The following is a 26,407-nucleotide window of genomic DNA, read 5'->3' on the forward strand; positions in this document are numbered from 1 at the left end:
TACCACTCTTCCGGAAGCTGCTGAAAGAAAATCATGTGATAGATTTAGGAAATTAATGACAGCAGAATATTGAATTTATCAACCATAGGCAAAAATTAACCATGTCGTTTTCAGAATTATATTTTAATGTTGACCATGGGTACTTGGAAGGGCTTGTTAGAGGTTTTAAAGGAGGAATACTGAAACAGACGGACTATCTTAACCTCGTCCAGTGTGAAACATTGGATGGTAAGTAGTATAATTTAAATACGTGAAGTTGAACAGAGTGACAGAAGCTCATTACAAATGAAATTAAGAATATCAGTAATTCGTTATGTGGACTGTAACAACATAACACAGAGAAAGACATGATTGTACTTACCTAACAATTTACAGTTCCGCTAGCAACTCCTTTGTCCGAATTTCCTCTGACCTTTCCCACCTCGTTTTAGATACTTTGACAGTTGCGGTGTTGGGTGTTAGTCAGTTGCCTATCTGAAATTTGGTATAAAGTAGCCGCTTATAGTACAAGTCACACGGGTCACGTAGGCATTCAACACCATTTCAGTAATGGGTTTCATTGTTTAGAATTTGATTCTGTATACCTGTAAGTGGCGAGGATTCGTTTAGATTCTTATACATCTATATTCCTGTGGAAATTCATTATTTACTCGCTCTGATACGCGTATACGGCAAAATCAATGTCAAAGTACATATACATTGAACAAAATGAAAATAAAGGTGAGATCCAGTACAGTCCAGACTGAATGTTGTGCACTGTAATGTCGCAATAAAAGCTATGCATATTGATAAACAAATTTCTACTACCCTCGTTTTTGACGATTCCACTCTATTCGCTCTTTTCTGAGCCAAGTTTAGTACATAGGAACCATTCTAAAAGTCTATAGTGATAGCTAATTTTTGCCTGAAAGTTTCTTATTGACAGTTAAGGTGCAAAGCATTCAATAATCAGGATTGAATAGACTGGTTAAAGAAAATTATTGTTACTTGACCTATGTGACTTGTACTCTAATAGCAGTCCTAGCACACTTAAACGACCCTACATCACTCTATACTCGACAGGAAGATGATTTATTGCAATATGAGCAGCCAAGATGTGAAGCAGTGGAGCTGATGAGGTACTTGGTCCTGCAATGTAAGACATCAACCCTGATATTTATGTTTCGGGGATCGAGGTCTTTACTGCCTAAAAAAACAGCTCTATGTAGCATGTTCCAAGGTTGACTAACATCAAATTTTCAGGAATATCTCACACACTGGGCAGTCCATATCATTGCTTTTCTAAAGATTAAAATCATATTGCTTTAGATGGACTTTACTTACTCTGATATCTTTTTTCTATTAAACTCAAATTCTCATACAAATAAGTGGAAACCTTTTCAGGTTCTGTTAACCTATATTTCAATTGGCTGGAATGTGATAGAAGGTGGGATTGACAAAATTGGAATTTAAGTTGAAGTATGTTTCTTTAATGAAGAAAGTGTTAAACAGCTTCGTTCAAGATGCTTATCATCCTTTTAACTGACTTAGGCATTATTTCTCTCTCCCTTAACTATCTCTCTCTCTCTCTTTTTCTCTTTGTGTCTATCTCAGTGTCTCTCTCTCTTTCTCTGTTAGTTCTACTTTATTGGTTCAGGTTCATTGTAAGACTTTGTTCATTATAACCTCTATCTTAAAGAAACTACAGTATGTACTATCTTGAGCCCATCTGCATGCAGCACAGATCTTGATCTACCTGTGCATAATGTTCCAGCAGGTCAGGTCTGTGTTGTTTATTATACTGATTACTCCTAAAAAACTGCATAGACCAAGATCTGCTGGTGCATTATGGTATGGTAGATCTTGGTCTGTGCATGCTGTATTTTGACTCAACTTATAAGAAAGTATATACAGTATACATTGTAATGAAGTCTGACTGCTGTTGGTAACTCAATTACATTACGGTAATTGATATTATTTAAAATATATTTAATAATCTAATATTTTATAGTTTCTAAAACCTCACAATATTTACAAAGTCAAAAATGTTTCAGTGTTATTGTGAATATAACTCTTATAAATATATGATTACACATGTGCAAATAACTTCATCCTGTACTGGTAATGTATTTAGACTACGATGGTCACTAATGTTATGGTTGAGTAACCTTGACATTACAAGTAAACTAAATGTTTTGGATGTTGGTTAAGTTTTAGAAACTAGGAAAAATAAATTCTTGTGGCAATTTATTAAATATTTTTACCTATCAGCAGTTAATCTATGAGTCATAATAAGAAAGCTATTGAGATTCCCATTATTACTGAGGATGAAAAGGACAAAATTTCTATAAGCAGCTGACTTTGGCCCAGGGTTGAAAATTATTGCAGTATTTTGCATTTAACTGTTTCCATACACTGAAGCCTACTATATCCTTAATTTGGACAAGAATATTGATTCTACCCTAAAGCATACAAACTTTTCTTATCATTCCTGGGAATGATTTAAGGAGGTTTCTGGATGTGCACAATAGGTTGGAATTATAGTCTCCTTAAAAAGAGGTTGGTTAAGACATTAGCAATTTCAGAGAGACATTTTGATTTACTGTAGGTTTGATAATTTTCTGCATTGCAGTCTTGGCACTGTGTAGCCCTAATTCTTTTATTGATTTTTTTCTTCACAGATCTGAAGCTTCACTTACAGAGTACAGACTATGGCAATTTCCTGGCTAATGAGCCCAGCCCACTTGCTGTCTCCACCATTGATGATAAGCTAAAAGAGAAACTAGTGATTGAGTTCAATCACCTTAGGAATCACTGTCTAGAGCCTTTGGCTACTTTTCTGGATTTCATTACGTAAGTGGTTCTGGCTTGTCCAAACACTTGGCCCCACCATAGGAGACTGTATAGTTTCATTAAGCTAAATAGGTCGCTGTGATGAATAGTCAGATATAGATGAACTTGTTTTTTTACAGCAGAACTCCATTGTGGACATGAATGTTATAAATGCAGAGGTGTTATTTACCAAGTTCTTAATAGAATATGGACTACCCCTAGCAGTAGAATGTGTTGGTCCTTTGTTCAAATCAATGTTTCCTGATTCCAAAATTGCAGAAAATATGCATGTGCAAGAGCGGAATCATCTAATATTGTTCAGTATTTATCTGAACATACTTCACTTAAAATTGCAGAAGCTATGAAAATTGGGCCGTTTAGTAAGGAGTAGTGATTATAATGACAAAAAGTTGTACTCAGTCTGTGTAAGAGACTTTGACAATGAAAAGGGCAAAGTCAGAGTTTTCTTCTGTCATTGTCAGAATTAACAATAGATTACATTGGAGAAAACATTTTTGATTTGCTTGATAATGCTATGAATAAACATAATATAAGTTGGCAGAACTGTATGGGGTTTTTCAGCTGATAATGCATCAGTGATGACTGGAATTCATAAAGGAGTTGCAATCAATATTTTGACAAATGTCAGTGTACATAACAGGTTGTCCTTGTCATTTGATTCACCTTGCGGCAGGAAAGGCTGCTGATAAATTAGAAGAATTCCTGAAGAATCAAGTTGGCATTCTGCCTGACAATGTACTTCATGCAGACAGAGTTGATGTGCCATGGCACCTTATTTCCCAGCTAAAAGTCTCAGCAACTGAAAGATACAAATTTCCTCTTTTTTGTCATATTATGAAAGGAATATTGGTTCTTGACCATTCTTATGCTGGCTGTGAGAGATTGTTTAGTATTGTGAACAAAAATAAAACTGAATTCAGATCCAGGCTCTGTAACCCAGCACTTAGTGCTCTGCTGGTGTGCAAAACATTCATAGTTTAAGCTGGTACAAAATGTTTTGAAATGCAACTTGAGAGTCAGTTGCTTTTTAAAGCTATAAGTGCTGCACATGAAAACTTGAAGCAGTAATTGATGTTATAAGATATGAGGGGATAATTAAATCAATTTATGCATATGCTCATTTAATTTTTATCATGTTATATACTCTCTTTATGCTTGGTTTACTCTTTTTGTTCACTTCGATTACACTTTTTCTTTGCCAGGGGTTGGCATTTATACCAAGATTAAGTGACAATCAGCTTAATATGTGAAGGCCAAGGATAAATAGGAATCTAAAGAAGCCATATATAGGTATTCTTTGTGGTCCATGAGCTGAAATTTTTCCTGTCTTTGCAGACAAGTTTTAAATATTAAATGACTCCTGACCCATATAAAAAGTAGTGTAACTCGTAAGATGAAAGTTGTTCTCAAAATTGGCCATCAGTTTCTCCAGGCCTATGGATTCACCATTGAAAAATTATGGTATGTCTGTCCTATCATGTACTATATACAGTTACAAATAATGGGATCACTAAGATTCCATTAATTGTAACTGTATATAGTACATGATAGGACAGACATACCTTAATAACTCTGCCCATTCTAATATGCCTACAGCTATATACAATTACAATTATGGGGATCTTGGTGATAGATCTAACCATCTGACCAGGCATAAAATTCCACACAAACATATTACGATGGGGGATTTTTAGAGATAGATCTGTCTGTCCATTAATGCGCTTAGCACCAACCAGAGTACCTTCTACATAGCCGGTAACCAAGCTGACCCTCAACAAACCAGCTGGTCCTTTTTTTACTGCTTACTGATTGGGTACTGGCCATGAACTATGCGGAGACCATGACATTGAATCAGGTTTATCCTAGAGTGGAAGCTGACCATGAACAGGAGATTTCACACCATTGCTATTTGCTACCCCTCCAACTTGCCACTCCATCCGTATCCTCATTTTAAAAACCAACTGTTCCTGCCCCAATGGATGGATAATAGGTGAGTCAAACATGTGGGATCTTTTACATCCCAAGCATCAGTCAGATCTCAACCTGATGCCAGCAGACAACAGCCAAACCAGTCTTGGAGGCATCTTTACAGGGGAGATAAGAAACCAAGTTTCTCCACCCTGAAGCCTCGTCTCCCACTTCTGACTTAACATCCTTACCGCCCACAGTGTTTACCAGATGGGAGCCAGACTCCTGCAATTTCGATCATGTTGGATCAACCTATTTCAGCAAGATTTCATAGGGGCTTTGCATTTCATTTATCCAAGCCCATCTTCTTTCTTCCTCTTACCTTCTAATTTCAGATCAGGTGAAAAATGGGCAGTGGAGATTGTATGAAAATCTTGTATTCGTGGCTGTTCCTTACCAAGTTGTGCCAATTATAGTCTTGACTCTCCTCAATGAATTCATTCGTCTGCCAAGGTTTATGTTGGAGACAGCATGATTTACACAAGTCTCCATCCAAAGGGATGAATATGACATCAGTGTTAATCTAACTGATACCTACTTTCCTGTCTCTATTAACCAAGCATTATTGGGTTTTGATTCCTTCTGTCTAAATATCAACCCCTGAGTTTTTACCAAGTTGTTGATTGTATTGTAACACCCTGTTTCCATTTGACTACCTTTACAGCAATGGAGACTTATCTGGACTATCAATAAAAAAAAAAGCCCCAGTGACTTCTATTCTTATCTAAGGCAGAAATGATCCTTTTGAATCATCTCAGTTTTCTCGTGAATTGGTCTACCTGGGTATATAGTTTATAACCAGTCTCAACAGTGTACATCTTCATCATGTCCATGTCACAAGGTTATCAGATTTGTAGAGTCTGTTTCCAGCAGGTTGTGGGTTTCAGCTGAGTTCCTGCAACTCCTGGGGTTATTTCATGTGGCAGCAGATTTAATCACAATGGGCAGCCTTTATATATGACTTTGCTGGCTCTGGTGCCCTTTATCCAGTACACTTGATCAGAAGGTCTGTTTTATGATTGAGGTATGATCATTGGTTCACAACAGGAATTCCTCTGCAGAAATATCCGCTGGAAGTGATGGTATATACAGACACCATTATGTATGGTTGGGGAGCCCACTAGTTGCTAGACCTTGATATGGCCAGCTGCAAATGGGGACCATGGTAACTGCCTCTTCATATCAGCTTGAAATAAAAACTTTCATAAACACCTTTCAGTTCTAGAAGGACAGTCTCTGCCAGAGGTCAGTCCTGATTATGTCATACATTTCTGTAGTGTTGTCTTACCTCTCCAATGGGTGGTGGTGAGCCACATGCCCTTTCAGTCAACCTGACCTATCTTCAGTTCAAATCAGATGGTTCAGTGTTCTTCATAATACGACCAGGCTTTATAGCCAAGAACCAGTTACTATCATTGGGAAGTCAGAGAGTCAAATGCTCCCTCTTGTCTGTAGATCGGCTGAGAGCACAGTCCATGCAACATCTTGTCTGGGCCCTCAAGCTGGACTCGAAGCAGAAAGAATTCTCCCTCGTGAAGGTGGGAAAGCAGGATATTACTTTCCAAGCCCAATCTTCATGGTTTAAATGGCTTATATGTCTAGCGTACTATGACATTTTAAAAGATCAGAGTCACCTCAGGAGGATTTAGACTTGTTTACATTGGGGTAATTTTAAAAATAAAAATTCTTTGAATTTTTATAATTAGCAAAGCTAATTCATAGGCATAATTACCACTGTTTCAATCTTGCAGGGTAGTTTTTTCACAAGCTTATTTTCCCCTCTGGAAAATTAGCCTTGAGAAGACTCCTGGAAATTCTGCTCTTGAGTCATTTTCCTCTGGCAGAAAGTAACCACTCTTGAGATTGTTACCACAGGATGAAAAATATTTGGAACTATTATTTTTGCTAATTGTAATCTAGCTAAAAAATAAATTTCATTAAATTCATCAGCCAGTTATATAAAAACAATTATGGTGATGGGCGATGCATGTACATTAGTGTTTGCTGATGTGTATAGAATATTGTAGTGTTTGGCCATATCTCCTAGAAGCTGCATAGTCCATATTTTATCAATAACATGGAAACATGTTCCTGCCTTGAGGGAAATTGAAAATTGACACATTTGTATGAATTATTATCATGTATGTTTGTGTTAATATCGCATATATGTGATGATGGTCATGTATATACAGTTTAGTTATCCCTTTACCTCATGGAGCATAGTGACAAAGTGCAGCACGCTATAAATAGAACACCTGTTACCTTAGCGACCGGATATGCATAGACCTGCCTGTGAACTGTTAAGCAATGTACTGTATGTTGCGTTTAAAAGCAATTTTAACCATTTTACATTTTTGGTACACATCTATTGTATGTGGAAAAATTTAAGAGTAAAGTCTGAATGTTATAGCTGTGTAATTATTTTTCACAGAAGAATTTTTTATGTGCTTTAAAATCTTGAGAGAACTCGTTCACCATTATGTCTGTGAGGCTGCGTGACCAACCGTAGCTGCGATTTCCAATACTCAAAATTTACATGTTTTTCGTCTGCGTCTACATCACTAAGTCCTCTGAATTTGATAATTTATAAAAAGTAATTGCTGCCTACATCATCATCAGAGCCTTTACCTAAGTTATTGAATCTTTCATAGTTGTGATTCTAATCGTGAAAACTTCATAAGTACTGAATGAAATCCGTGACCGCCATTTTGGAGAGTGGAGATTATGACCCAGTTACTTTAAATAGCAGATATCGACCAGTTCATAAACAGCAACCACGTGATCTGACGTAATTGTCATTTGCAGAAATGAATGTAGTATCTAATGGGGGGGGGTGGGGTTCCCCGAAGGTGGCGCTACGAAAACCAGTTCAAAATAGCTGAAGTTTACAGCAGGCATCAAAAGGTGCTTCCATGCGAATGGAATAGAAGTGTCAAAAGGTGCTTCCATGCGAATGGAGTAGAGGCGTCAAAAGGCGCTTCCATGCGAATGGAGTAGAGGCATCCAAAGATGCTTGCATGAGGTAAAGGGTTATCATGTATGTATGTGCTTTTTTATACATACCAGAAAATTATGCAATTCATGGTCCATGAATTAGAGTGACCCTGATCTGCCAGCGCAGTATATTATGGCTGATCCGACTTTATACTGTTGTAGGTATACATGGATACATATTATGATAGATCTGGCTTTATACAGTTGTAAGTGTTGTACATGGATACTTGTTATAGCAGGTCTTGCTTTATACTGTTGTTAAGTGTTGTATATGTATACATATTGTTAGTGCATACTTGACTATTTCAGGTATAGTTACATGATAGACAACATCATCCTGCTGATTACTGGCACACTTCATCAAAGACCTATCACTGAGTTGATCCCCAAATGCCATCCTTTGGGCAGCTTTGAGCAGATGGAAGCCATTCATATTGCTTCCACACCTGCAGAACTCTTCAATGCAGTGTTGGTAGACACACCTCTTGGTAAGCCATGTTTAGTCACATACAATGCAGGAATGAGGCCACTATATAGGGTGGGGGTGGAGGGGGCAAGAAAAGGGCACTTTTTACAATAGCAGAGGTATTTTATCATTCCCAGTTACTTGATACTTTGGATCCATTTTATCCCCAAAAATGCAAATGGAAATTCCCAACACATGTAGAATATGGCTACAGAGACTTCAGAATTTTAATTGAAACATTTCTGTTGCTTTTCCTCTGCCAATCAGAACAATTCTTGATATATGATATTGTATAAATTAATGTTAACCCACACTTTATTTACTAGACTAAACACCGGCATGATGAGGAGAAGAGAGACTTGCTATTGAAATCAGTTTAAAAATCATGAGGACAGTGTATTGCAAAAAGAAATTGATGAAATAATTATCAAAGAAACCTCCTACTGTTGAAAACAGTTCATTATTATTATGAATGTGTGACCACCAATACATGCAAGGTGTATTTACTTCTGTGACCTTGTTAATTAATCTATTCAAAATCACTATCCCATCATAAACATTGCTATGAAAAAATTGGAAATATTGTGGATACTTTTGACAGGGGAGGTAAATCTGATTGTGCGCTGTTTGGCATAGTCAAGAATAGATGTAAGCTTATGCATTATTTTGGATATAATACAGCTTTAATTGAAGACTAATGAAGCTTGAATTTCTCACTTCTATGCAGTGGAATTGTTGCCATTATAATTTTGTTAGTCTTGCAGTAGAAGAGTGTTTTATCCTCCTATTCCTATTTTACCTTATTAAATGAAGTATGATGTTTTCTTCTTTTCATTGTATCCCAATTTTGGAATTCCTATCTTTCACATAAATGGGTATATGATCCTATCCCAGGACTTTCCTATTATTATAATAAATTTTTTTAATATACATGACTGAACAGAACCACTCCTCTGCTCTTCTTTTAAATGATGAATTACTAAGGACAAGCAGATTTCTTTTAAACAAGCAGGAAAAACATATGATATGTTGCCCTGTATGATGAGGAGCTATTTAAAACTTGTTTTGTGACCTGGTATATCTCACAGCAAGTTTTTCCCACTGTCAGTCAATCTTAATAGCATTTGATTTATGTACAATTTTTCTTTTTGTTCAATTTCAGCTCCTTATTTCATTGACTGTATATCAGAACAGGATCTGGATGAGATGAACATTGAGATAATCAGAAACACGTTGTACAAGGTGAAGTCACTTTTTAAATTTTGTACTAATGAGATGGTTTTAAAAATTATTCAGCCCAAAAGAGTCCCAAAGAGAGACCCCTAACTTGTCACAGCAGCTCGCACTTTTTATATGTCACCAATTTTGTTTTCGCACACTAATTCCAGATGTAATAATCTACAGTTAAAGAAGAAGCCTATTAATTCAGGAGTCAGAGGTCAAGGTCACTCACTAAAAGAAGAGGAATGGATTTCACCAACAATATAACATTGTGGATGGCTTGCAAATAGAGGATAAAGAAGCCTTTCAATTTTGGGATCAGCTGTCATGGTCACTGGGATTGAAAGAAGAAAAATGGTTTATGTACAAAATTTTCCAGTCCAGTGGCTAAAAAAAGTTCAGCAAAACATTTAGTAAAGTCATAAGATACTAAGAGAACTTCACTGTGTTGCCAAATCCAGGATGAAAGTGAGTGTTCTTAAATAATTAGGGTATATCTGCCCTTTTTTGAACAAGGAAGATACAAAACAAATCAGCTAGAATAATACTTTCTGGGTCTCAGAGGTTTTTGTCTCCCTACATAATTATGTGAGAAAAAGGTTTGTATTCAAGTTTTTTTAAGTCGCATATCTTCTTGTATCAGTTGCTGCATTCAAGTTGAACTCTTTGATAATGTTGCAATAGGTCTAAAGTTTATGCTGTGATATACCAGGAAATTCAGTTTTGCCTATCTCACCTTAATCATCACGGTGAAAAATGCTAAAGCTTTGCATGAAAGTTTTTGAAAGACATCTTCAACAGAAAGCATATTTCATCAGTGTTAAGTTTTGTGCTGAAAATTTTAAAAGCTACCTTTTACCTCAGTTGCTGAATTCATCTGAAAATTTAAGATAAAATTACTATAGGTCTAATGTTCATACACTGATATGTAAGGAGTACCAGTCTTGGCTGTTTCACTTGCATAAGCATTATGGTCAAGAATGCACACATTTTGTGTGAAAGGTTATGCATACATGCCATCCATTATGCTTTTGGCATAATCATTATGCTTTTTTCACCAAATTATGCATTATGCTAGACTGTATATGGATTACGCCATTTTGGTACATTAAAAAGCAAAATAAAAATAAAGCAATGAAACTTGTTTTTTGTCATTATATTATCATCTCTTTAATTCCACTGATATAAAATTGAGAATAGTCTTAAAAAGGTGACTGCTGCATGAGACTATGGTAAAAGTACTATCCTTGTTTGCTATTTATAGCAACTGTATGTGACCCATCTAAGAAAACAGATGGGTTTTTTCAAATATGAACTTTGCATCACAGATTCATTTCATTTATAAGCTAGGAAAGCTGTGAACCAGTCTGTACTTTTAAAGAAAATGGCACCAGATGATAAGTGAAACACTTTGCGGTGTGAGTTATAGATGTTATACAATGGCAGATGGATCTTTTCAAACTTCAAAACATGTCAGATCAGAAAAAACTACAATACTGCTTTACAAACTTTAAAAGAAGTATATGAGAGTAATGTTATACAGCGATCTGAGCACCTGACCAGTTCACAATCATTAAGCGAAATTGACACATGTAGAATAGTTAATGAATGCTGAATATTAATGTGGGTTTTAAACTTTGTGCAAGCAAAAAGTTTGACAATCTGCAGAACCAGGTTAGTAGTAAAAATGTATCTTATTCATACATCCTGTAATTCAGGCATGTAATACAGATATTACACTTTTCACACCCAAATTATGCTTTTTTGCTGGTTATAATAGCAGTAATTATGCTTATATGGGTTGGCATGTATGGTTATGAAAGTCAGATGCACGAGTTATACTGACAAGTGTATGGATACAGGTGAGCCACAAAGTTCTGTGGAGTAATTGTTAGTTATGCTGACAAGTGTATGGATACAGGTGAGCCACAAAGTTCTGTGGAGTACTTGTTACTTGAAAGTTGTTCTGTATATGTAGATATCAGTGTGTTCTATGTGTGCAGATTTTCTTGGCGACTTTTATACAGTTAGTTTTTTGTTACAGTACTACCTGTTTATCTCAACATCCTCTGGTCTGTTTTAATATTGTTAACATAAGCAGCTATTGAGATAAGTGTTATAGTGGGGGTAGGGGATAAAAAATATAAATTTAACATATACAGCTGTACATGTACGAGAAATTGGTGGGTAAGGGGTGACTTTTCATTAGTGTGTAAGATCTACACTCTGTGAAAATAAACAAATTTAATTAAATAAAGGCAAAAGACAAAACCAGTTTGTAAAACACTTGTATACTGACAACTTACATTTGTGTTGCCTTTGCACTATACTGTACTATCCACTGTCAACCAACATGCACGTGGCTGCACGGACATAAATTGGCCTTGCTTTTAGGCTGCCTGAGATGGCAGAGGTAAACTTAATAAATCTGCCAAAGAGGTTACTCAAAGGGAAATAAAAATGTCACCAAGTTTTGAAATAATTAAGCATATAACTTGTACCTTTGTAAAACACTCACAATTCCAGAATAGAGTTGTGCATGTAATTAAGCATATTCGGTACATTAAATTCAAATGGAATATTGTTTAAAAGTTAAGGCAATTAACATTAGGTCCTTTTATCGTAATGGGTGGAGATGTAGATAGTTCTGAATTTTATGCAAGCTTCTTTAGTTTTAGTCATGATAGGTGTTTTCTCTGAAACGTTTCCCAATGTCCATGTGCTCCTTCTGATACTACCAGTGAGCTTGATTGTGAAAAAATATCTGGTCAAACCATCACACATTGAAAATGCTGCCACTTGTAGTTATCGTAAGCATAAAGTTACTTTTTTCCAGCAGAAAATTAAACTTACATGACACAAATAATTTGTTACAATCTCCGATAACCTTCGAAAATACACCAATCAATCAGATTTCACTGCCTTTATACAAATTTGGTACCGACTTCATTTAAAGAAGAGCATTTTGTTTTTATAAAAGATTTTAGCTGGCTTGTTTTCGTGAAGGGTTCTTTGTTTTTACAAAAGATTGTTACCGACTTGTTTTGATGAAGGGTGCAGTGTTTTTATAAATGACTGTAGCTGGCTTGTTTTTTGTGACGGGTGCACATGCTACGTGTTGAAGTCGCCGCGAAAACAAACTTCAGAAGACCAAACATATGCCCTCTGTGACACAGAATTTTAGCCTGGGGGCAACATCAAATAACTGCTGGCTTGTTGAGATAAACCATAAGAAAACAAAGAATTTGTTCAAGTTGGGACTGAGGGCTTCTGTTGACATGTACAGTTATTTTTTATCTCGATTGACTTAAACATAACGTATTTGGTAGTAATATTGGACCACAAGACTGGTACTTTGTATTTTTGTCAACATAGATGGCTTGTCGACATAAGTGATGTTAACATAAGTGGGTAGTACTGTTCATTGTATAATTGCCCAAAATTTTTTTTAGCAATCTTCCTGATGATTTTTTGGATATATTAAATTATTTAATGTTTGGTGTAAAAGCATTTTTTTAAAACCCTTCTTTCTTAAATAATAAATTTTGCTTCTTTTTTCACATCATTTCACGTATCTTAATCAGTATGTCAGGTTTTAAGAACTGCATTTCTTTTTCAGGCATACCTAGAAGATTTTTACAAGTTCTGTGAAGAGATGGGTGGAGCCACAGCAGACGCCATGTGTGAAGCATTGGCGGTATAACAATCAGTTATAGGGATGATATTAATTTTTACACAGCCCAGAGTTTTTAAACTCTTCCATGGAATATCAAATGTTTCAGATGGCAGTTCATTCGTGAAAAATAATATTAAGATTCTTGAAAATTTAGCGGGCTCTGCTGTTGTTTGCAGATTTTCACCTTGAAGTTGCAGACTTCTACTAGTGTAGTGTATTTTCCAGGTTGTATAAATGATGTATTACGACTCTTGTGTTCTTAAAAAAAGTATTAGAAAAGAGAAGCAACAAGCTTTATAAAATTCAGCAAATAATTTATTTTCCTTGAACATAAAATGAAAATGTAAAAAAAGGAACTTATGGTATTGCGAAACTATATCCCAAACAATCCAAAAATTACAGACACAAGTCCTAATGATTAACGTTCTGAATAAACGTCAGTGGAAATCAAATATTAAACCCAACACTAAAGGTATTGACGTGCCTGTGGTGGCCCATATGGTGGTGATGTGTCAACAGTCTTTGTTGGATCACAATAATACAATCCAAGAATATATTCTTATTCGAAATTTCACTAATAAATTCAAGGCTTTATTTCCAAGAATGTTATTTTATGAAGTGCACTTTGTATTTCCAGTGAATAAATAATTTGAATAGATAAAATTCCAGCCCAAAATCAGGTCAGGTAGAAAATGAGCTTAATTTTGGACAAAGTCAAGTCCACCATACAATGTTTCATTATCAATAGCAATTAATGAAATGAAACATTGTTTGAAAAACACTTCACTAATAAACTATGCAAGTTATATTTACATTCAAGATGTAAGAGACTATATTTCTTAACAAAGGAATATTTGCAAGTACATAAATGCGTATGAATCAAACTTAAGTTAAAATTGCAAAAAGAAAATTTCAGGGAAAGAATTGTTTGGTGGCACAACAAAACAAGTAGGCTATTTAGTGTCAAGGCAGCTGGAGAAAAGTACCCATGGATACACCATGGTAGCTGAACCAGGTTGGTTCAATGGAAGGATTCAAACCCTTACCCTTTCAGTCATTTGTCGGGCAGGCTAACCACTGAGTCACTGCTGATCTCAGAAAAAGAGGTTTGAAGAAAATAATTAACAGTGGGTGATGACCAAGTTTTATATTAGCTAGATCCGAAATGGAAATGTTCCCGAGTACAGCCCTTTTTTGGTACACTTCATACAAATCATTTTAATGTTTTCATTGTAAAATCTGGCAACTACTTGGAAAAATATATTTTTTCCTGTACTGTTTTGAATGTTTTAATTATGTCATTCTTCCAAGTCAGAGTGAGTGATAAGTTAATGATATTTTGTATAAAATATAGTCCCTCAAAGTATCCTCAGACTATCAAAGTATCAGTTGTTGACAAGGCTAATCATAATTTGTGTCACCTTTGTTAGAGAAACGTCGGTGTTACTTTATTTTATGGAGACAGCAGCTGCCACCACTGTTGTGAACATTACATTCTTGCATTCCTGTTTGTGTATGATTGTTTTCCATTGGAGAACAGTGAAGGGGAATGAGTCTTTTATCATACAAATGCATTTTATTTACATCTGTCAAGTTAAACATTGATTGCACTACATTTGTATAGTTCAGCTGCAGTTGAAATTAGTATCCTGCAAACATTGCTTTATACACTGATTGACCTAGCTGCATGCTGAGGTCTCATTTTGAGTCAGAAAAACCATTGTTGTATGTTATTTTTAAAATTCATCTTATCATTCCATTTTTAAAAGGAAATCGGTTCTTGATCAAAGTTAGATTGAAAATCATATCATTACTTTTTGGGGCTCATTTAATCCTATCGATAGAAGTTGACTTTGGCTCATATTTAATTCTATACATAGGTCTACTTTATCTTTTGACCTTTTCACATTTGCGTCATTGTGCAGTCTGCATTTAGTACAAAATTCCGTCCGGTGTATTGCCAGTACAATGATGGTCTTGACCATTATTCTCCGATAGCCGATATTTGTAAACACAATTTTAAGTTCGCATGGCATTTCTCAGTGTAACCTAAAAAAACATTTTGTTGCACTATCTTAAGGTAAAGAACTTTCAGTTGGTATTACGATGTTTTAAAGTTGCATCAGTATTCACAATATGCCATTTTGACTTCACCCCTCATTTTTCATTCAGGAATGCAAAAAAAATAATCCTTCATTATGCATCGTCTTTTGATATGAGAATTCCCCCTGCTGGATCAGAATATTCCTGTTTTGCATACAAATATGAATAAAGGCATTTTGATGATTTTAGTGTCACTTTTAACACATTATTGGCTTGGGGCACACCAAGGCAGCCAACCCAGGCTGGCCTTTTCAGGTATCAAACATATGACCCTTGGATTTTAAGTCAGATGCTCAACCAAATGAGCTATGATAAATGAAGGATTCCATTAATATTGTGTTGAAGTCTTTAAAGACATAATAGATTGTGTTGAAGTTTTTACAGACTTGTTTGTTTAGGTTTCAAAGTACATATTAGTGAGGTTAGTGATACAAAGGGTCTGAGTTTGGTTTAGTTCCCTTTGCCATGCAGTTATTAAAATTTTGCACATTTACACGTCAGAAAATGGCCTTTCCTCATATGTTGAACAGTTCAGATTTTATTTGTAAATCAAGGTTCAACAAGTATCATTGAGTATGGTACATGAAACTTCATATGTTAAAGTGTAGAAATTTGGAGCAGCCATTTCTTTCGACCATTATTATCATGCAAACTTATAGAAGTCCAGTTTTTCTCTCTAATTACTGATGCTTTCAGACAGGCCAAATAGTTGATCTTGGTCTCATTATGATGCCAGCTTGGGTTCTATTTCAGATGCCAAGTTAGATGCACAATAATGCATCCACTTTAAATTCCTTTATTCCAATGGGCAATGTTTTTCTACTTCAAGAAATGGCTTGACATCAGCCATTTTCAAGGCAGATACAAGCCTAGCAGTTAAAGCTATTAGTGGAAAAGTCAGCACTATATCCTTATTTGAATAAATAAAAATGACATGCTTTCTTCTTTCTTGCATTTGTATCTATGGTACTTGTTAATTTCCAATAAGATGATACATTCAAATTGCCATGGTAATTAAATTTCAAGAGATTATTAAGAAATACAATTAATGCAAGTGAACCTGGAAAAAGTATCTGCCAGAACAAGATCATAATAATATTTCTAAGCCTAATATCGAGTGTGTCCATTAACATGGCTTTAATTTGAAAAAATCTTATATGCTTTCAGTTTGAAGCTGACAGGAGGGCATTCATCATTACAATCAACTCCTTTGGCACAGAGTTGACAAAGGAAGATCGTGCCAAACTTTACCCACGCTGTGGGAAGCTGTACCCTGATGGCCTGCTATTACTGGCTAGAGCAGACGACTATGATCAAGTTCGAAATGTGGCAAACTGCTATGCAGTAAGTACACTTAGAATCTAGTACTATAATTATGTTGTGTTCTTGTAGATCCCTGCATATATTTTTACTGAAATAAAACATTTCAGAGTATTTAGGAAATATTATTGATTTTTTCTTATTGCTTATTGCATTGTATTTCTCTGCTTTTTTTTTTTTTACAAGGTTATGTTTAATTGTGCCATATAGCCATTATTGTACCAAGGTGCCTTTAAATGTTCATACGTACATATATACATACATTTTGCCTACCATTTTGTTATTAAAAAGATGTCATTCTATGCATGTCACCTGTTGCTTGTGATGTGATGGCACATACTGTTTCACGGTACAGCAGACCTATTTAGGCATATTTGGTAATTCACAAATTGGAAAAGAAATCACAAACTGGTTCCCCATTTCCAGCTGTATTTTATTAACTTTTTCTCTTGCAAATGATTCCAGACTGAACCAGTTCTTAGAATTGATGTACAATGCTACCAATATCAGATTAAAACTTTCTTGAATTAAAATAATGGAATGAGAAACTTTGTGCAGGTAATAATCCTTTCAAACAATACAGGTGTACATCTGCACTGTTTACTTAACTGTAGTATGGTGCACCTAGCATTTCCATTACAGTTTTCATTGAGACCATAAAAATTGATTGGAAAAAACTCTATATGTGTATTTAATCAGTTAGAAATGAAAGACTTTGAAGATACATTTATATCATAAAACATGTTTTTAACTTACAGTTATGTGATAAATTGATAATCAGATTGTATGTCAAAAATGGAGCCAGGTGACAAATTGACAAAGTTTGTTTCTTCATTTATTAATATTGCATCCTCCGTATAACATGGGAGCTTTCCTGATAACATCTTTCCTTGATTATCAACTTTAGAAATGTAGGTCTGGGTGAATGTTGGTGATTCTGTTATACATATATCACATAATGTAAATGTTGGTATCTCTTTATGCATATACATGTATGTGTTGTCATTTTTCTGTCATACTTCAAGCTTCATTACAAAATTTTATGGAGCACACAATTAGAATAAAAAGTTAGTTTGCTCAGTACATTCAAATTGTATACATGCTAAAATTGTGTGATTTACATTATGTTACTGTATTATTTTTATGTTGTATTATTGTATTATTTGCATGTATTACTATATTATTTATGGTGTAATAATGTATTATTTCTAGTATATTACTATATTTTTACAATATGTTACTATATTATTTACTGTATGTTACTATATTGTTTCCAGGAATATAAAGAACTATTTGAAAATGCTGGCTCCAATCCAGGAGAAAAGACCTTAGAGGATAAATTCTTTGAACATGAGGTGGGCCACTCGATTCACATAATTTTAATTTTGCAAATTACCTTGCTAATGCCAAAGCTAAATATTTTGATAGAGTTTCCAGTTGTAGCAAAAGAATTTTTAGATCGCAGACAATAGAATGTTTCACACAAATACTTCTGAAGTTCAAATTATCACCATTTTACTGTAAATACTATACACTGATATTAATTGCTTACAAGTCAATATTTACAATTCACAGATGTAACCAAGTTTATAGAAGATGCACAAATGATGATAAAATCGCATCCCATATACAGTACTGTATGCTAGTATCATATACACAGTACTTTAGTTATTTCCAAGTTTTCTGACACTACAGTCTGCATAGCTATTTGATGTAAAAGATTTTGCCCTTTTGTTTTGTTGACCCATAGGTGCACTAATCTTGCACTTTTTTAATTGACTGATTGAGGAAACAAAGATTTTGACAATGTTGTATGCATGGTACTCCTATTTTCATGGCAGTTGCATTTAATTTTTAAGGAAGGTATATACCAGTACAGCGGATGTACAAATCAGATGAGACTGCTTTAAATCAAAGGCACATTTATGTTCTTTTGTGGATGTTTTGAAAACAAAATATTAAGGAGATTTTGCAAGCAAATGCAACTTGATGATGCAGTACAATTTTGAGTTTCTGGATGCTTATGGTCTGCACCTTTTTATCATATGGACTGGCAGAATATTCTCTGAACTCCATTTTGCCAGTCCATTAGTCTGTGTTCACTCAGTAAAGTTGGAGAATGGACTGATTGAAACAAACCATAGGTACAAAGATTGATATCGTTAAAATCGTTGTGGATTTTCTTCTTCTGCATTTATATATGTTCATGTTCAATAAATTCTTTTTACTGAGACCAATTTTCTTTTCCCCTGAAGTTACTTCAGTGTCACTGGATAGATTTGAATATCATTTAGTGCTAAGTTTTCATTCAGCATTTAGTCTACAGTAGCTTTGATAAACAATTATTAAGTGTTGGCACTTCCTGAATATTTATAGTTGTGACCTTTAGTTACAGTATTTTACTTAATTGATGGATTATTGATTAGCTGGAAACTGTTATGGCAATAAATGATGTGCAGATTAAATTTGTTGATCTAAAAACCTCTTATCATAAATGCTGCAACTTTCAGGTGCAACTGATGAAGAACTCTTTCATGATGCAGTTCCAGTTTGGAGTTTTCTATGCATACGTGAAGCTAAAGGAGCAAGAGAACCGCAATATTGTCTGGATTGCAGAATGCGTAGCACAGCGACACAGAGCCAAGATAGATAGCTATATACCTATCTTCTGAGCTTAGAATGTGTCTGGTGGCAGTCAGAACTTTGATTATTTCCATTTGAGACAAGTACCCATATTCTGAACATGACAGTCAGAACTTTGATTATTTCCATTTGAGACAAGTACCCATATTCTGAACATGACAGTCAGAATTTTGATTATTTTCATTAGAGATAAGTAGCATATCTGTTAAGTGTTCATCAGTACTACTTACATTAAAAAAAGCATGGCTTTGGGAATGTTGGTCGAAGGTAATGTTAAATGATACCAGGATACAAAGTTGCAAAATCCTAGCAAAACAAGAACTATACTCTGAATTCCAGGGAAAGATGGCACACACATACTGTAATCTACTTGATATTTTGTCTGTTTTGTTTCTAGCAGCCTATAATTATGTCTAAATGCATATCTCTTTCTCTCTCTGTTGGTCAATCAGCTCTTCAGTTTTGTCTCCTTAGACCCATCTCTCCCTCTCTCTCTCTGGATTATGCCTTGTTCTTTTTGGGTCATGATGGTAAAACTGACAAACCTACCGAGAGAGAATGTTAAAAAATGAATGTTATTGTCAGTAGCAATGTAAAGTTAAGGATAATAATGAATTGCTTCAATGACTAAATGTTTAAACTACCTCCCATGTTCTTCATTTCATTAGGCCTATTCCCTCCCATTGTTAAGCATACTTGCGAGGGATTGATGGATACAAATGGCCGTTGTTTAGGTAGCTGACATGTAATGTTTGGACTTTATTGAAACCAATTTTCTAAACGAAAACACAAGTTCAACTAAAAGAAGCAAACTAACAATTTCCCAGCAGAATGGGAACATATGCAGAATGACATATTATAGCAGAAACTTAGCTGGGATGTGGAGTAAATTCCCTATGTCAATGCACAAGTTCTTGAAACATTTTTCCTTCAAAAGGAAACAGTAAGCATTGTTTCCTATTAATGAAAAATGTATACATCGTGTACGTTATCAAAGATCTATGTACGCTATCAAAGATCTATGTACTACACATATATTCTCTTGTTCTCACTCACTCTATACAGATGTATATGTTTAGTTCATCAAGTAAATCATTAACCTCACTACTTATTGCATATTAAATCGTTAAGATAAGATTAGAAGGGTTTTTTAGAGACATGCAGTGCTTCTAATTGTCCACCATTACTTTTCTTAGATCCATGGATGGGATTTCATTGGGTCATGAAAAAGCCCCACAAAAACTGGTACAGGTTCTGGAATTTTTGTCTAAAGAATTGGTTCAGTACAAAATGGACTGCTGGCACATGTGACCACCTAATCATATTACTTATTGTTTAATCATTGAAAGTTAAATATGCGTACATTCCATCAAATTTGGGTCAGATACTGCATTTTGTTGTAGTATACCTAATTTGAGAATTTATAAAAGAAGAATGTGTTGATTGTTGGTATACTTTCATTAGAGATGGAAGATAATATATATATATATGAGTACTCTTTGTTGTCATTTAAGATTGTCCTAGTTAGCATCATTTGTGAATGTTTACATGTAAACTAAAATATGCTTGATTTTTGTTTTTGCTTACCTAGCCTTAAGGTAATGCGAGTTTTGATATCGCCCAGTATGCATCATCTGTCGACAATTGCTGACCAAATTTGGAAAAGAGCATCTTGCCTAGCAGGGCTTTTAAATTTGTACAAATGATGACAATCCACCTTCAAAATGGCTTCCATTTCTGAAGATAGGAAAACTGTGAAATAACTTCACAAAAGCTGCACAACAGAAATTAACAAAACTTAAATGCATTCAGGCATGAAGTGCTTTCAGACATGTACAGTGTTGATACACCATCAAATATGACGGCTGTTTCTAAAATATTTTTTTAGGAAAGCCTTGAAACGTTTTCTTCTCAAAAGCTTTCTTCAGAATTTAACTAGATTTGGCCGAAAGCATGTGGGTATGAAGTGTTTTCAAGTTCATATAGATTATGCCAATTTGTCACCAAATTTGTTAGTCATAACTAAACACAGGAAAACCTTTTTATCAATTTCTTCTCAAAAACTGCTCAGTAGAATTTTATTAATTTGGAGAGACAACGTCGAGGCAAAATTGGCTTTCAGGTTTATACTAATTATACTAATCACAATTTAATATGGCCATCTCATTCTATTCGAGTTCGCTCCACTCACTACGTCACGTCATTCACTACGTCAGCTTTTGCTAGAACCAGTCCACTGTTACTAAAAATGGTAAAACCTTTTGTGGATGACTTCTCAGAATTGTCAGATTCTTTACCAAGCATACCAGCATGAAGGTCTTGCAAGTTTCTACCAAAATGATGCTTTTCCGCCATTAATAATGGCCACTTTTGCAATATAAGAGAAAAACCTTTCAACATCTTATAAAAAAAATGCTCAACTATATTTGACCAAATTTAACAGAAAGCATTCTCTATTAAAGGGCTTTCGGGTGCTAATCCACCATGAATCTGCTGTTAAGATTATTAAAGTAAACCATTAATCCACTTCGTTCTTAAAAACTGCAAAACACAGTTTGACCTTATTTGACCAAAAACATCCAGGCTTTCATTGTCAATGAAGGTAATGATCCACCTATAAAAAAAATTGCAACTATTTAAATAAAAAAAACAAACTTTAAAACAAATTCTTTTCAAAAACCACTCAATTGAATTTGACCAAATTTGATAGAAAGCACCTGGACATAAAGGACCCTTCATTGTTGAATAAATGCTGTGGATGTGCCATCAAATTTGGATGAAGATACAAAATACAGATACATATTTAAACAGTTCTCATTACAAATACAGTCAACAGAATGGAAAGATTTTTTAATAGGAAACATTCTTCAGACCTAGTTAACTATGAGGCAGCTGTAAACCAGTTGGGTGATCTTGGACATATTTGGGCCTCTTGTTATTTTGTCTAATTTTTACATGTACTTATCATGCTTATTTTATGTATTCAGAGTGTGTTACTCAAGACCATTCAATCTGTATCCTAACATTGAATCATAAGTGATCCATTTATGATATTGTCAATACTTACAATGCAGGATATGGTTTACAAAGACTAACGTTTCATGAGGTTGATTTAAATCTTATCTTGTTCTACGAAACAGATATTTTCCTCAAGATCTTCGTTTTGAGTGTAAAACATGCATCAGTTTGTATTGAGGTTGTGGGATGTTACAAATGTGACACGTCTTAAAATATATCTGTTCAGGATTTGTAATGCATGGTACATATTGCAATGAGAGTGAATTGAAGGTGAAAACAAGTTTTTCACATGTATCTAAATAGTCTTAGTTACAAGTTTTGTGAATAAAATAAAGACTATATTATGTCAGTGCTTGTGATATCTGTTTTAGAAGAAAATATACATTACACATCTCTTTAATCATTTGAATCATCTTATTCAAATTTTTTTGTTAGATGATTATTTCTTAAATAGATCTTTCAGTATCCACATTTATTAGAATTATTTTGAAATACTGTGAATTCATATATTTTCATGTCAGTCATTTTTCCTGGTTTTATTAATTGATTATACCTCAGTAATTAAAACAAGTTTTTATTGGGTAATTAAATTCTTGGATGGTAGTGGCCATTAAATCAAGCAGACTGAGTGAACAGATGTAAAGTCAAGGTTGGTGCTAGAATTTCCCCAAGAAGTCAATAAATTTTGCCCTAAACGAAACTGAAACTGACAGTTATCTGTTGTAGTCCCTTAAACCATTTATACAAACTGGAAACTATGTTAATACTAGCAGATGTCAGCAACTTAAAGGCAAAAAGCATTTGTAGAACAATATAAGCCCTTAGCTTTAAGTTGCCATGTTATTTTGGTTGCCATCGAGAATTTAATTGATATTGGTGATTTTGGCAATCACTTATGGTAACATAGAAGGTGAGTTCACAACATTAATGACTAATGTTTTTACTTGAATCTAGATTTTCCTATAAATTTGTTCCAGTTGTGTCTGCAAGCATTAGAAACTTGGTTCACACCATTTTATGAAAACGTTGGGTAAGGACTTTGTAAGGTATGTGTGTGATTTGGATTTTTAATGTAGCTTAAACAATTTTTCAGTCATATCACTGTGATGTCTAGCACTGGGGCATCATGCTGCAGACATGAAGCTTGATGTCCCACCCAGTCACATTTGTAAGGACTTAATAAGGAAAAATGTCTTGAATGTAAGGACCAAGCATTAAATTAAACATGACCATGAATTGATAAGTAAAGGTAAATTAAGTAATACAAAATGGGTTGTTAAACTCAGTGATGAAACATTCAGTAACATTAATCCAAAATACAATTTAAAGAGGTCAATTGTTAATATGCAATACACTATTTAAATAAATGCTTGCAGTGATACACAAATGGTATTTGAAATGTTTTGAGTTGTTGGAGCATTATCAAGTTCTACTTCCAGATCAGTGAGAGAATTCTGCTTTTCTTCTGCATTCCTACGCTTTGACAGTAAAATCTATCTTTCCAGTTGTCTCACATTTGTCAGTAAGTTCAGTAGAACCATAAATGAGATTTTCAGTGTCAATCTTTAGCATCTTAATGTTATTTCTTAAAGAATTCAACTCTTCCTCTTCTACCTTTCTCTTCTTGCTGCACCATTCCTTGTCTTCTCTCTCCTCCTGCTCTCTCGAGCACTTCATTTTAAGTTATAACTTTTTTTCTCACTTTATCTGCTAATTTTTTTCCTGCGAAGAAAACTAGTCTCTCAATAGTTTTATTTGCCCTAAACTTGAGTATGATATATTCTCAGACATTTGACTCAAAAATAAAATCCACAATTATATTTTGTTCTTTGACCGAGTGCACAACAGCACGAAGGCCTACCACCAACTTATTATTTACAATAAAAATACAAATTGAAAAGGCAATGTGCAAGCAGACTGCATATAAATCAAGAAATCTTGCATGTGTTAGGAGGCAGTTTTGGATCACTGCATAAATAAAATACAATGTTTTTGAAGTTGTCTGTCAGGAAACTAGATATTGTATATTGAATGATGGACAACTGAAAATAAGTCATCAAATTTGCACATTGTATTAGCATGTATTTCTTGAAGGAAAATCATGGATGTTGTTTTTTGTTTAATTTTGAAAAGAGAAATTGACAGAAATAAAAAGTGCAAAAGTTACATTGTGTCCTGTCTTCTGTCATGTTTTTTGTCACTACTCTGTCAAGCAAGTTTTGTCTGGATGTAAGTGGGGGAAAAATGCAAATTTGTGCCAAAAATATGATCCTTGCAAATGTGGGGGAGGGTATTATTTATTAATAATATATGCCTGATATGCCAGTGTATTGTTATGATGGCATATTTTGGTATGTGGTGTTTGCAACTGATTTAAATACACATGGTGTTTGCAACTGATGTAAATACACCTGGTGTTTGCAACTGATTTAAATACACATAGTGTTTGCAATTGGGTGTATGTAAATACATATGGTGTTTGCAGTTGGGTGTATGTTACTGTACATGGTATTTGCATTGAGTGTATATTAATTAATATACATGGTATTAGCAATTGACTGTATCTTAATACACATGATGGTGCCACTTAAACAAGGGTCTGATGAGCTTGATATGACTTGCATTAGGCTGTACAGCAAATGATGATGATGTAGGGTTTAACGCCATTTTTCAACACATGATAGGCTATACATGGTGGCCAGTATTAATGGTGGAGGAAGAACCACCGACCCACAAGAAGCTACTGGCAAGCTTTCTCACATACCCACATTAGCCGAATCCGAGACTCGAACACACACAGACAGAGGTGAGATGGCAGTGATCCTTAATGGAGAGCGCTTTAGACCACTCGGCCACTCAGGGCCCCTACATATATATTTTTTATCAGGACTGTTCTTGTAAAATACACACTGGACCCCAAAATACACATTTAAATTTGAAGAGTCATCCATGGAAGATTTTGTACGCTTGTTGTTATAACTCTAGACAAATCAGAGTATCTAGACTTCCCTGGGTGCCAAGTATAATTAAATGAAAGAGTCCTCGGATATTGTACTCAATTCTCTACACAATATCATCAGTAAATGTTAAATCAAATGTATAGGGTAGTGACTGCTTGCTGCTATCACCTGATCGGAATCAATTATAACCAGTTGTGGATGGTACTGTGTGAAATATTGACATAACATGTAAAAAGTTTACTATCATATTTTGGGGAAGAGATCGTGTATGAATTCTAATACAAGACAATCTTGTTGTGGCTCTTGAAATTTCATATACATGTACTTTTCTTGTACACAAAAAATATTTTTTCTGCTTAAAAGTATGAAAAGTAAGGTGTAAAACGTTTATTCAGGGATAATACTCGCCTTTGCCAATGTTGTAAACTGTGATGATTCTTCCTTATTGGCAACCATCTATTCCATCTGGAAATTTTTTTGGCGACAACATTGTTGGGTGTTTAAACTTGTGTATACAATCTCGGGTTAGGAGTGGAGAAATTCAAATGCATCATGAAAGGAAGCCACAAACTTGGATATAAAATGCACTGGAATCTATTGTTACATAAATAATTTGTTCATATTCAAAAACCATCTTAACAGCGCATAGTTATCTTTTAATCTGCTTATGCTGACATCTGGCCTGATTACTGTGATAACACTTGAATAGTCATGCTATTGGACTAGCTAAAACCAACCTACCTTTGAAGACAGGAAACAGAACGATTACAATCGACCAAATGCAGACTAATTTTTATTAAAAAAGTTACCCAGAAAAAGCTGTTTTGCTGAAAATACAGAGAAAACTGATTACCTTTGAAGCACAAATTGTTCTTTATAAGTACTGAGCAGATGAAGAAAAAAAAATCAGTCTTTTATGTTCTACAGTAATTGCTGTTGCCACCAGAATAACAATGGGTATATGTTCCGTCCTCCAAAGTTGTTCTAGCCATGGCTTCAATAACACAATGCACCCTTAATAAAAACAAGCCAACTACAATCTTCAATAAAATTAAAGCACATTTTGTCAAAGGAAGTCATCACTAAACTTAAATAAAGGCATTGTAATCTGATGGGATTGTTGCCTTTACTTTTGAAACCATGGATATCTGGCTGTGAAGTTATTTTTAAATTTTTCACATTTTTATTTCCCTAAGAATTGCCTCA

At 34.6% G+C, this 26,407-nt stretch overlaps 1 protein-coding gene across 1 annotated transcript; it reads left to right on the plus strand.

Annotated features, from left to right (window-relative positions):
* Positions 1-24,407, plus strand: LOC149785814 (V-type proton ATPase subunit d 1-like). Its single transcript, XM_089979763.1, has 8 exons — positions 1-228; positions 2,661-2,832; positions 8,104-8,282; positions 9,423-9,502; positions 13,101-13,178; positions 16,428-16,604; positions 17,858-17,935; positions 19,091-24,407. The coding sequence occupies exons 1-8, from the start codon at positions 102-104 to the stop codon at positions 19,250-19,252; spliced, it is 1,053 nt and encodes a 350-aa protein (XP_089835889.1). The 5' UTR covers positions 1-101; the 3' UTR covers positions 19,253-24,407.
* The last annotated feature ends 2,000 nt before the right edge of the window (positions 24,408-26,407 follow it).

Source organism: Sinohyriopsis cumingii, chromosome 13, assembly GCF_028554795.1.
Source record: "Sinohyriopsis cumingii isolate HCF-2022 chromosome 13, ASM2855479v2, whole genome shotgun sequence".
NCBI classification, from domain to species: domain Eukaryota; kingdom Metazoa; phylum Mollusca; class Bivalvia; order Unionida; family Unionidae; genus Sinohyriopsis; species Sinohyriopsis cumingii.